Below are 13,719 nucleotides of genomic sequence, written 5' to 3'. Positions count from 1 at the left end.
TGGGACGGTCACTTGGAACTGCCATGGAAATATAAAGGTACATTATGGTTCATCATAAATGTGCAAAAAAAGCAAAAAACATGGCCTTACCTCTGATAACCACTGTAGGAGTCCGGTGTACAAACACACCAGTGTTTAAAGCACTGGGGCAGTCATTGTGAGAGCCTCTGATTGTGCTTCTTTTGTAGAGTATGCAGTGTTAACTGCCATGTAGTGCATTGTGAGATGAAATGTTGTGTTTTGACCTTCAGACCCACCATAATAAACTCTTGAAAGAGATTATTTATCCTTTTCTGTATTTTTTTTCTGTAACTGACACCAGATGGAGTCAGGTCAGCTGACACATTACCTGAATTTACTAAACCTATTTATTTATGTTTTTTTCTGCAGTTAACATTTTCAACAACTTCGCAGTCACGAGGTAGAAAAACCTGTTTGTTGAGTCATCATGTGGACACGCTGTCAATTTTGACAAAAAACAAAACAGTTCCTTGTAACTTGTGCGTCCCGTCTGAACATGACCTTAAGTTTGTGTAATTTGAGATTTCATGTCTCACATCAGAGTCAGGTGACTACAAATACAAGTCATCTGCTGAACTGGGAAGCATGCAAAACATTCCTACACCCTCTACTGATCCACCGATCACACAGCTGACAGTGTGAAGTCACACTAAACACTACAATCACACCGGGTTGAGTTCCAGCCCAAATAAACTAAAGAGCTGCATCAAACCCATGGCAACACAAATAACATGGTAAAACTCCAGTTACAGTAAAGTGCTTTGTGTGGGGAAAATCAAAATCACAACATTTGAGGACGGACTTTATATTTTTATAAAAGAAAAGTGGATTTTTATCAGTTTACCAGGGAACCATAACTCCAGCTGATCTTACCCGGCGCTGCCTACTCAGGATGATGACTCAGTAGAAACAGTTTTGACTCAGGGGATATCCAGAAATGAGTCACTAAAGCAGCCATCAGGTGTGCCAGATATAGGTCGATGCTAAAACCCCATGTTGTCTGATCCTCACAGCCCCTCCCTCCTCCCCCCGCTCCTCCCCCCGCGTGTTTTACCTGCTGCGTCGCTCTGCTCCAGAGTGTGCGCACTCACTGCGCAATGGCTACAGGCACATCTGCGACCACAAACACTCGTCTTCAAATGGATTATGAGACGAAGATTTTCCCTCACACCGGCGGCTATGGACGCTACAACCGAATCGTGGTCGTGTTTAGTTGGTTCCCCAACTTCGCGGTCATGCTAAATCTATTCAGCGACGTTTTTTACACTCTGATCCCGGACTCGTACCACTGCAAACCGGACCCGCAGCTCCTTCCCTCCACCTTCCTTCTCAGTAACTTCTCCAGACAGGGCTACCTCAACCTCACCATCCCCTGGGTGAACGGCACCGGTCTCAGCCACTGTGAACTCTTCAAGTACCCGCCCAACACATCTGACTTCTCCGAAAATGTGCCCAGGGAGAGGGTTTCCTGCACCCAAGGGTGGGAGTACGCTCATGTTGTGGGGCTCCAGAGCAACTTTGTCACTGAGGTAAGAGAGTGCTCATCCATTCAGGTCTGTGTGGTTGCCTGGTTTAAATGTGGACCTCTTATGGCTCACAAACTGACCTGATGTTAGTTTATCCAAATTTGAAGTAGTCACAGCTTTCTGGACCCAGTTTGAATGTGGGTTTCATCCATGTTTTCATTCGTCCCTCCACTACAGTTGGTCAGCACCACCTGTCATTTTCCCTGATCACTCTGAAATCTAATGAAATGTTTATTAGCCCAGCTGAACTGTTGATTTTTTTCTCGTTTCCGCTCATTTAAAGGTAGTTCATTTCTGCTGGAAGCACTTGTGGTCATGAAGACGGCTGTTCGCCACGTTCAAGTCAATATTTGTTCAGGTTGAACCGTTAAAGCTTTGGTTTCCCTCCAGAGTCTTTTTTGCTCTCACTTATCTGCCGTTTGCCAGGGTCAGAGATAACAAGTCAGCCAGGCAGTGGATAAAAGGCTGCCTTTCAGACCATCTGGTATTTATACATATATCTCCATTTGGCTCAGAAGCTTTTATATACTGAACTGACTCGGAGGAATTGTGTGAAAAGAAAAAGAAAGTGAAGCATCTGAGCTCTCTTCTGGCTCTTGGTTCATGAGAGAGAAATTCTAAGCTGAATATGGAACCTTCTCTCACATACTGTAACCAGTGCCTGAAGGCAGGCAGCAGGGTTTCAGTGTGATTGTGTCTTGTTGTGCAACACGTGTAAATAAGCAGCAGAAACTTGTTTATCTTCTTTTCAGCCTGTTTCATTGGTCTTGTGCGACTTAAGGATCCATCCCAGTCTGCAAATACTGATAACAGGTTCCAACAAAAATATTTCTCAAACACCTCACTCGTGCACACCACATCTGTGTCAGCGCAGTATTTTGTAACACACATGAAAAACAGCAGCAGAGCATTTGACACTGTCTCTGAACCACCAGTAGTGAGCGAGTGTTAGGAGCTGCAGTGAACAGTGGGGGCTGACCAGCAGGATTATGGGTAATTACCCCACCCCCCCACCCCCCACTCACAAACTATTGCCCTAGGAAGTCTGAGGCCTCCATGTTTCTTCCTGAGACCCTGAACACCTCGTTCACCAGCAGCAGCTTCCTCTGCCTCTGACGTCACTCGCTGGAACAAAGGACAATATAATGAAAGGAAAACTTTCATAACCTACAGTTGTGCTCATCAGCACAGGCAGTGGGCAAAATGACAAATGCCTTAGATTATTGTCCTTCTCTGTCAAAATGGTAAAACTCATAATGTTGGTTGACGTGAAGCAGAGGAGTTGATTTAACTGGATGTATCTGCCCAGGACCTAAAGATGGACCTGGCTTTAGAAGAGGAACACGGTCGAAATTTAGTATAAAGACCTTCATGAAAAGGTTCACTAAACACACACTGGTCTCATACTAAAGCTGCTCTTTTCTCCCTTCTCCATGCAGCTTGAAGCAGGTGAAGTTGTGCCAGAAATCCCTGCTCTGGTTAATAAGGGGTCCAGCACTTGTTCGGTCCAGGACCCTAATTAATCCGGCCATGTCTCTAAGTTGTATTGTTTCACCTTTAAAAACCCAGTTTTAAATATGGCAACTGTCAGAACTCTTCTATGCTATTAATCAGTGTTCAGTTTACTAATTCACTTTTGTAGACATTTTGTATTTGTAATATATCCTCATCACTGCTTGAATTTCTGGTGTTTCAAACACTAAAATTATTGTGTATTCTGTGATGAGAAAAAGTCTCAGAAATCATGATAATATCCCAAACACAGGGAGACGCATTATCAAAGCAAGCAGACAAGTAACAAGTAGACCCCCACCACTATTACAGAATACAACTAATTCATTTTGATGCTTTGATCCAAACCATCGTAGCCATATGTATCTGTAAAATGCTCACTGTAGTGAATCACCGTGACTCCACACAGGCAGCAAAGCAGCAGAGGAGAAATAAGAGGGAGAGAAAAAAGTGGAGAAGAATTTTCTTACAGGCAGTGACTGGTACTAACCTGGCATACAGCTGCTGGCAGGCTCTACTTTGAGCTCTACTTTCTTCTAATGTAATAACACTGTCAGCAGACATTTTAATTCAATTAGGAAGAACATGATCTACATTCCTGCTCCCACACAGAAATCTCTCTGTGACTTGACTGGTAGCCTGCTATTCTCCGCATGTTATGTAGTCCAATTACACTGAATGCAGCATGTTGGCAACAATTTGTTCATGTACCTCTGTAAGTCTTTGATTATACAAATCATATTTTGTACCGAAATTGGGTTATTCACATATTTAAAATTTATATCCCTTTATACTGCAAATCACATGTACTTTACTGCTGTCAATTTTCTGAAGCACACTGCAACTTTTTAGTTTGATTTCCTGCATTCCAGGCAGCCGCTGGTTTCAGCCAATGGTAATTAACTTGCAGAGACTTGAAGCTTGGTTAAATTAGGCCGCCCAATCAAAATTAGATGATACATGAAAGAAAAAAAAAAACTTTTATTGCTTTTTGAGCGTCAGCTGCTGGAGAGCAGTGCGTTCTAAACCTAATCAAATGCCAGTGCTTTCAGTTTTAGAGGACTTTTTTGTACAAGTTAATATTGTGTTTTGTTTTGGTCTGAGAATGTGTCAATGTACGTCTTTGTCTTCCTCTGCAGTGGGACCTGGTTTGCAGTGACTACTGGAAAATCCCTTTGCAGCATATCTGCTTCATGACAGGATGGATCCTGGGATATATCTTCCTCGGTACACTGTGCGACTGGTAAGTAATAATCATATTTTATATGGAACCCTCAGTATTACATGAATAAATATTATGGCATGAATGAACAAGAATAAATAGTGTAATTTATGTAACTGAACCGATTGTGAAGTAATGGAAGAAATTATTAAACCTGAACTTATTATTCCAAAATGTTATTTCATCATTCATTTTCATAATAAGACAACACCAGTGTCATTAAAAGTGACATTATAAAATAAAAAGTGACTTTTGCAAAAGTGTATTTTGAAGTAAAAATGAATGAATGCATGTGTGTTTTCAGGTTGGGTCGTCGGCAAGCTTTCCTCCTCTCCGTCAGTCTGTCCAGTCTGTTCGGGGTTGCAGTGTGTTTGTCCAGCAGTGCTGTGGTGTTTCTGCTGCTGCGTCTCTCACAAGGTGCCATGCTCGCCGGGGTGTTTGTGTCCTCGTACGTTGCCAGTGAGTATCCTGCACACACGTCAGACAGCAGCTAAGCTTCCTGCAGCCTTATCCAGTAATCGCCTTCTCGGGGGGGATTGGAAAAAAGACAACCTCAGCTTCCTCACACTCAGCGACTCACTTCTTTGTTTATTTTAGAGAGCACTTTTAGATTCCTGCGCTTCGCCCTGAGCCATTCGCTGGCACTGTGTTTATGCAAATGTAATGCTTTTATTGAATCACATTAAAAAAAAACCTTTTCACAAGGATTTTTATGCAGACAAATTATATAAAAGTAAATGATGCTGAACAGCAAAACTGACACAAACAAACAAATATAAATAACAAGCAAGATGAGAATCCGGTAGGTGAAGAGGAGATTAGAGACCTACTGCTGTTAATGTTAAAGCTTCAATAGCATGTAAGAAGTCTTTTCACCCCAAATGTCCCGTCCTACTGTGTCAGAGTGCTCCAAGTGATTATAATAAAATTGTGTTTGGCCCAAAAATAGCACTACATCATTCTATATGTTTTCTCTTGCAGGAAATCTAAAGTAATGTAAATGTTATATAATGTTAATTCTGTGCCCTTGTGATTCCCAGAACAGAAGAAACAAAATGCTATCGTGCTGGTTACGTACATGTAGGTTCCTGAGTTTGTGTTCACTCAGACTGGAAACAACTGCATATTCAGAACACATTTTTAACTGCTTTACTCAGTCAAAACAAACAAACAAAAACTCTCAGATTGTGATCTAAATACTGAGTAAAAAGGTCTGACATATGTCTAACTACTGAGCTAACTGGTGAGCTATCTTATCAGTCAAAAGATAAGAAAAATCCTACTGTGCCCCTACAGAAAAGACGGAGAAATCCTGCTTATCTTTATTCCAGGAAACCCAGTCAGTCAGTCAGACTTTTATGTTTGAAAGAGAGAGAACAAGAACTAAAATACAGTTTAATGTCTATGCTAAAATGAGGTGTGTGGTTTGATAGAAGATGGCAAGACTGTAGCAGTATCTCTGTTATATCACCAGTGACATTCATGTTTTCCTCTTACTTTTTGTAATAGTTCTTGTTTTCATCCTGGTAGGTTTAATGAAGTTAAGCTACAAATGAAGTTTAGCTACAGACAAGGTTTATATTAAATTTGACAGTATTTTACCATGAAAGTTGCTTATTCAACACACTTTTCAAATCAATATCAGTGTATTCTGTAAAGGGAGGATGCAGATAAATATAACCTCATAATGTTGGGGAGGTGATCTGTAATCGCTTCCCATCCTTTCTTCTTGTGATGTCTGTTTTTTTTTTTCTTATGACCTTTTAACAAAGAAGTGCATGTTATCTGTTCAGCTTCATCACTCAGTCTCTGATAGCATAGAAAATAATTCAGTTTCTTTGATCAGATCATATACATGCGTCAGCCAGTTGATCATATTAAAGTGCTACAAAACATACAATGGATGCACACAGCTCGAGTGGTTTTCCAAAATAAGACAAGAATCTCTTATGAACCCCTTGTGCAGATGAAGCCAGAATTTAAGTGAATATCTATTTTTAAAAACGTGTTTTTTAGTCATAAGTAATACAGACTGGATGACCATTGCCACAGGCTAATCGCTCTCCTAAAATGAAAGATACAGACTTAGATTACTGCTTTGCACAGGTGTGTGTGTGACTGTGTGTAGCAGAGTTGCGTGGGAATTTCAGCTGATGACTAAGTGAAGTGTGTTGTGCTGAGCTCTGACTGACAGCAGGCAGCTGGTTGGGGTTTTTCTTTACCTCTACCTCTCAGCTGTCCTCTTTTAGGGGCTCTCCAGTGGCAAATCTTAAACTCCCTGTCTTAGTAGGGATATGTAGTATTTTCTACCTGGAACTGTCTAAAACAACAGTGAGGCAGCATGGGAATGTAATTATGTGAGTGTTTGTAGAAACGGTACACATTCCTGCGTGGGAGGAGGCGATAATATGTAGTGAGCGTTAAAGTGATCCCATCTGAAATACACACACATACAAACACACTCCCACATTCCTGCAAGGTCAGGGTTAGACTGAGTCCAGATTTAGTTTTTTGTTTTTTTTTAGGCTAGGCTGATGTTGAGCTGAGTGAGGATGAGGGCCTGAGAGAAATGTTTCTCAGTAATGTCCCGCCAGCGCTGCTCCTCCACAGAGAGCAGAACACAACAGCAGGACAGAACTGGAGGCAAGGAAGTGAACAGGAAGTGAGCTTTTCCCTCAACAGAGGGGAGATGAGCTGTGGGGAGAAGGAGGTTAAAGTTCAGCAAAAACTCACACAGCTGGACAAAACAGCTGGAGTACTTTATCTCTTAGCGTCTTTATCTAGCTTGTTGAACCTTGTATTTGTGGTCTTTCAGATAGTGTGGAGAATTTAGCTCTCCCTTAAACCAGCAAAGCCTCCTCATTATAGGACGTTTGATTATCACATTCTGAGGAACCAGGATAAAATCTGCTGTGAAGTAAAAAATCAAAGAAAGACACACAGAGTTAAATGTTCACATCTCACCAGGCAGATATAACTTTATCTTTCATCTTTTATGAAGACATTAGCCTAAGCTAATGTGCTGTTAAAGACTAGCTGTTCTGGTTGGATGGGATTTAAATCCCACATTTTAATATATGAAATAAATGCAGATGCCTTCATTAGCGATACTAACCACACACGTAACGTGCTGACGTGACATTTGAATCATCCAGTAAAAACACACACAACAACAACCAGTAGCTTTATGTGTGTTGGGGTTCATGTCCTGACAGGAAATTGATTGGGTTTGGACAAATGTATTAGTTTTGCTTCAGCTGTGTTTTGATGTTATCTGTCATTCCTCGCTCTCTGTTCCCATCGTTCTCTCAGGGTTGGAGCTGTGTGACCCTCCCCATCGTCTCATGGTTGCTATGGTCAGTGGCTTCTTTGCCGTGTTTGCAGAGCTGCTGTTGCCGGGCATTGCTGTTCTGTGCCGCGATTGGCCCATTCTCCAGGCTGTGGCCACTTTGCCTCTGCTCCTGCTGCTTTCCTATTGGTGGTGAGTCAAGTCGCAGTATTTTGGGTGTGTAGGTGGACACACCATGTGTGTATTTGGCAAAGCAATAAGGGCAGTTTATTATTTTACAGTGGTGCTCCGTGTACCAGCCTCACATTATGACATAACTTGATACTCCATGTTTAACATGTCTGCAGTTTGTCTGTTTCATTTTAACAGCCACACCTGAATTCACATGTAAACACAGGTTAAATAAACAAAGTCCTACTTGGATAATTCTTGTTTACACCTCTCAGAGTTAGTTTAGTTGTATTCAGGAAGTCTCACTGAGACCAAGACTCCTGAGAACAAATTATAAACATACAACAGTCACACAAAGCAGCTATCACAAACACAGATGTACTTAATTAAAGCATTCACATTATAAATCAGCAAGTGGAAGTCCTCCCTCACTCGTCTAGGAAGGACCTCCACTTGCTGATTTATAATGTAAATACTTTAAGAGTGAGGAGTTTGTTTTGCATTTCAATCCTGTTTTAAGGCGCCTTCCTCAGTCTTGTGTTTGTATGAGTAAATTATGAGGCGCGCACTGTTGTTGATGTTACAGAGAATGTTTGAGCTCCATATCTCTCTGAGGTATGATAACAGAGTTGTTTTCCTCAGCTGTGCATCAGTGTTTCCTGAGTCTCCTCGCTGGCTTTTGGCCACAGCTCAGATTCCTCAGGTGAAGAGGAGTCTCCAGGAATTCTCCATCAGGAACGGTATTTGTCTGCGAGATGAAATCTACCCTGGTGAAACCCTGCTGTCAGGTACTCTCACCCACAGGCTCTATGCACATACACAAACACTACGGTCATCAAACTTTTCCTTTCATGAGAAAAGTCAAAAACAGTTGAAAGATTTTTTTTAAATTATTTTTACGATGTCAAAACACTGTCCATCTTGTACTTTACATGTCTTTACATGCTTCTGCGCCGGCTACAGCAACAGCCATGGCCCAGAGGCATTATGTTTCAGGGTTGGATTAGGGGTAGGTTCAACTCTTCTACTCTTCTTTTTCTGTTTATAGAAATAGATTCAGCGTATGGAGAAGACAGTCGACCGAGGTACCATTCAGTTCTGGAGCTGCGTCAGACTCGTGTTATCTGGAAGAACTGCCTCATACTCAGCTTCACTCTGTGAGTTTTTACTCTCCATATAAATCAAGATAAAATCTCATCTTCCCCACTGAAATTTCCATTTAATGAGATGTGGAGGAAGGTGAGCAGGAGGAAGTTTGTTTCCTGGGTTTTGTAGATAAACTCTAACTCTCCCTTCTCTCCCCTCCAGATTCATTGGAACAGGCATCCAGTACTGTTTCACCAGAAACCTGCACAGTTATTCCACCAACTTCTACTTCAGCTACTTCCTCAGAGTGATAACCGGAGCGCTGGCCTGCATCTTCATCTGTCTGTCTGTCAATCACTTTGGTCGCCGTGGTATTCTTCTGCTCTCGGCCATTATCACTGGACTGTCATCGCTGCTGCTGCTGGCGCTCACTCAGTGTAAGTTACATTGTGTTTTGTTGTATTTAACGAATTACTTAACGGGTTTAACATGGTAGGAATATTCCTGATATACAGCTGGTTGTGGAGGCATCACTAGGGTGATTGACATAATTAATGTTGTACCTGGCAGTTGTGGTGAAAAGGGTTGTAGTGAGTGAAAGAAGGAGATTGAGGATACAAGCTGCTGAAATGAGTTTCCTTCATAGGGCGTCTGGGCTCAGCCTCAGAGGATGAGGAGCTCAGACATCTGGAAGGAACCAGGTGAGGTGGTTTGGTGCCTCCTGAGTGCCTCCAGCAAGACACACATCTTGCTGGAGGGATTACTTATCTCAACTGGCCTACGGAGAGGGACATCTGGACTACAAGACTTGATATCCTCATAATCCTTCTGGAGCTCCCTGCATGCCCATGAAAATAAAAATGTTTATGCCCCACTAATACTCAAGTGACAACATCCCAGTTTAAGTTCACAGGACAATGCTGGCCAGCTCTGCTGTTGATGATGACACTGCAGCTACACACAGAAAGTGGTTTTACTGAAGTCTGTTGTTCTCTCTGTGTGTCAGATCTGCATGGAGGCCTGGTGCTGGTGCTGTCTGTCGTGGGCCTGCTGTTTTCTCAGGCGCTCGCCATGCTCAGTGTGTTCTTCGCCTGCGAGGTGATGCCAACTGTAGTTCGGTAAGTGTCTTTACTCTACACCAAAGTAACGAGGCTGTCAGTATACACAGTGCTGTTCACCACATTAAGGCACAAAAAGTAAAGGTTAATAACATCAAACTTGCTGCATAATCACTACAAGAGTTGAACTGCATGTGTATGTAATGAGAGATGTTTAACTCATTTACTTCTTTCTGTCTTAGGCTACAAATTTATCAGTTACCTCTCAAAGCTCATTTTGAAAATCTATTAGTCAGCAACTAAAAATAGTCCTCTATTTATACACTATTAACTCCTGTTTGAGTAATGTTCTCTAAAAACTAGAATGCCCTCATTTTCGAATATCTTTGTACAAGATATCAAGTATTTTCTGATGATTACACCTTGACACCCTCCGCTTTTTTTGTTCTTGTTCTCCTTTTTCCATCTCTCTGTCAGAGGTGGTTGCCTCGGCCTGGTGCTGGCAGCAGGATGTGTTGGCATGGCTGCCTCCTCCCTGATGGAGCTCCAGAGTAACAGCGGCTACTTCCTCCACCATGTCATCTTCGCCTCCTTCGCCGTCCTCTCTGTTCTCTGCATAATGCTTCTGCCTGAAAGCAAACGCAAGCCGCTCCCAGACTCCCTGAAGGAGGGCGAGTGCCAGCGACGACCACCTCTCTTCCTGTCCCGGCCGGACAGGGACAATCTGCCTTTACTGTGCACCCGGCCCCCTTTGTCAGAGTACAATCCTAACAACTATTACCGCCTGGTTTCTTCCACCAAGAGGATGTTGACTAAAGATAATTTGCCTTATAGAATCACTGTGCCAACTCATCCCCCGCTGCTGTCAGACAGTGAATCACAGGGACAAGAGAATGAGACACTGAGAGAGGTCCTGTCTTAAGAAACTCCTCATCCTCCTCTATGCAGACTTGGATTATTCCTCCTCCTTCAAGACATACCTCTGACAGTTTGCCATCAGCCTTCACTGAATTATTGTTTGAGTCAGTGGCTGGTCATAACTCAGCTGAAGATCTGGCCTCAGTGCACTTTAGAGCGATGGTTCCAAGTCTGTCAATTTCCAGCCATAAATCAGTGTCTTGTTATATTTTACACTTGAAGTCATTTCTGTGCAGTGGCATTTTCTCCTGTGGATTCAGCTAGGGCAACTGTTTAGGGGATTTTTTTTGTCATCTAAACCAATGCAAGGTCTAGAAAAGTCCCCCTTTGAACTGTGACATTGCATCTTATTTTTTTCTGTGGTGTATTCCTATCAACATGGTCACACATTCGATACCTTCGGCCATTCCAGTTGAAATCACACTGCTCGTCTGAGTGGAGGCATTCAAGCCACATTTTTGGACACTAGTTTCATCAGCGAAGCTCACTCAACTGTGCGGCCTCTGGTGACCATGTGAGCAGCAGGTCTTTGTCCATTTATTGGTAACTCATGCACTTTTCATTAAGTCTGTTCATCTGATTCACCAGCAGTGTCTCAGGGCTGAGGACCACCAGGACACACAAGGCTGGCTCATGCCATTGTTGTAGCAGCCTTGTGTTATACTTGTGATGCACACAAGAGGGTGCTAAATGATGCACTGGGCACTGAATCAAGGAACCACTGCAGTATTTAACGACAGTGTATTCCTTAAGCATTTTAATGTTTCCATAAGCCACTAACAAGCCTTGTTAATCCAGAAAATCAAAAATGAGATGATGGTGAATTGTGTCTGTGGCTGACAAGTTTATATACTCTATAAACCACTTAGTTAGGTTACCAACTATTATTTTAAAAGATGCTTTTCCTCAACATGGTTTTCTCTTCAAACACTGATGAATCTGCAAATGTACTAACCACTGGAGCTGGCAGACAAAGTGAATCACCCTGTGATTATGAATTGTGTCCTCAGCATCACATTGGTTGAAAGTTTTAGAATTTAACAGAACCAACTTTAAATGAAGGGCATTTGATATTTTCACCAGAACTGCCTTAAACCTCTGAGTCTTTTTACACGTTTCTCTATTTAATATTAGCATGCAACGTGTTCTCATTTTTTAATGCCTTTATAGGTTGTTAAGTGAATGTAACTTCATCAGCACTGTCCCTGATAGGATGTGGAGCTACTCTCCAAGGTTACCTTTTGTGTGTGTGTGTGTTATGAGAAAAACATACTACTTGATCATCCTTCAGGAGATTTTATTGTGTCATAGTTTGTACAGTGGCAGTCAGAATTTACCTACAGTGAGTGAACTTCAATTACTTTTGTATAAATTAAGTTTCTACACTTAATCATTGAACCTCATTATACAGTTGGTTTTTTTTTTCAATGTAAAATTTCTGTTTCTATATTTGCCTGAAGATATTATTAAGTGAAAACCTCAGAAACTAAGAAATGTTGACTTATTTTTATCATAACTATCATGCCATCAGTGCACAGAACAAAATCGAGTTAACATTTCCTACCCCAAAGTGGAGCATCTTATCTGTAAATTACATTCAAAACATACAAATCAACAAAACTGTAGTGAAAGCTGCAGTGATGTGTTGCATCTTTCAGATGTATTACTCTCTTAGAACACTAGATGGAGCTCTTATCTCAGAAATATTGACATTGTTTATTTTTGTGTATTTGAGTTCATTGAGATTACACTTCGACAGCATGTTCTGGTCATTACACACTCTTTTGGACAGTTTCATGGTAAAACAGCCAGATGAGCTGAAACTTTGACTCAGGTCTAAATAAACTAAACTTGCTCTGGCATGGTAATTATTGTGTCCCAATCTTGTCTGTTGCTGTTTGTTATGAGTAATTTTTCTTAGAAAGTTAATCTGTACTGTTAGGGTTAGGGTTAGACACGGACAGATTAGGGTTAGGGTTAGGGTTAGTAAAAAGGTCAGGGTTAGCCCTAACCCTAGGTTAGGTCAGGGTTAGCAACCCGCAACCCTAAACCTGCTCATTTTACTAACCCTAACCCCTAACCCTAACCCTAAACCTGCCCTTTTTACTAACCCTAACCCCTAACCCTAACCCTAAACCTGCCCTTTTTACTAACCCTAACCCTAACCCTAAACCTGCCCTTTTTACTAACCCTAACCCTAACCCTAAACCTGCTCTTTTACTAACCTTAACCCTAACCCCATCCCCTGAAGCTGCCCTTTTTACTAACCCTAACCCTAACCCTAAACCTGCCCTTTTTACTAACTCTAACCCTAACCCTAACCCTGCTCATTTTACTAACCCTAACCCCTAACCCTAACCCTAAACCTGCCCTTTTTACTAACCCTAACCCTAACCCTAAACCTGCTCTTTTTACTAACCCTAACCCCAACCTTAAACCTGCCCTTTTTACTAACCCTAAACCAGCCCTTTTTACTAACCCTAACCCTAACCCTAAACCTGCCCTTTTTACTAACCCTAACCCTAACTATGACCTTTTTACTAACTCTAACCCTAACCCTAACCATGACCTTTTTACTAACCCTAACCCTAACCCGAACCCTAATCTGTCCGTGTCTAACCCTAACCCTAACCATGACCTTTTTGCTAACCCTAACCCTAATCTGTCCGTGTCTAACCCTAACCCTAACCCTAATCTGCCCATCATAGTAATAGTAAGTTGTCAAAAATCACCAAGAAATGTCATAGTATAGTAAGGTGTCAAAAAATGTCAAAAAATGTCATAGTATAGTAACGGTGTCAAAAATGTCAAAAAATGTCATAGTAAAAAAAATCAAAAATGTCATAGTATAGTAAGGTGTCAAAAATGGTCAAAAAATGTCATAGTATAGTAAGGTGTCAAAAAATGTCAAAAAAT

At 41.7% G+C, this 13,719-nt stretch overlaps 1 protein-coding gene across 1 annotated transcript; it reads left to right on the top strand.

Annotated features, from left to right (window-relative positions):
* Nucleotides 1–1,075: 1,075 nt before the first annotated feature.
* slc22a31 (solute carrier family 22 member 31) lies at nt 1,076–12,671 on the top strand. Its single transcript, XM_018683151.2, has 9 exons — nt 1,076–1,550; nt 4,199–4,302; nt 4,586–4,740; nt 7,594–7,762; nt 8,384–8,529; nt 8,790–8,898; nt 9,050–9,264; nt 9,834–9,945; nt 10,363–12,671. Exons 1-9 carry the CDS (start codon nt 1,119–1,121, stop codon nt 10,805–10,807), a joined length of 1,887 nt encoding a protein of 628 aa, XP_018538667.1. The 5' UTR covers nt 1,076–1,118; the 3' UTR covers nt 10,808–12,671.
* Nucleotides 12,672–13,719: the final 1,048 nt, after the last annotated feature.

The sequence above is a fragment of the Lates calcarifer genome, linkage group LG2, assembly GCF_001640805.2.
Source record: "Lates calcarifer isolate ASB-BC8 linkage group LG2, TLL_Latcal_v3, whole genome shotgun sequence".
Lineage (NCBI taxonomy): Eukaryota > Metazoa > Chordata > Actinopteri > Centropomidae > Lates > Lates calcarifer.
This window is presented reverse-complemented; position numbering and strand designations above follow the sequence as displayed.

Bases quoted from the DNA above. Each gene is read 5' to 3' on its own strand.
- slc22a31 (XM_018683151.2), top strand. From the start codon at position 1,119: ATGGCTACAGGCACATCTGCGACCACAAACACTCGTCTTCAAATGGAT. The intron at 4,303-4,585 runs GTAAGTAATAAT...GTGTGTTTTCAG, and splicing joins CTCGGTACACTGTGCGACTG to GTTGGGTCGTCGGCAAGCTT. The intron at 7,763-8,383 runs GTGAGTCAAGTC...TGTTTTCCTCAG, and splicing joins CTGCTGCTTTCCTATTGGTG to CTGTGCATCAGTGTTTCCTG.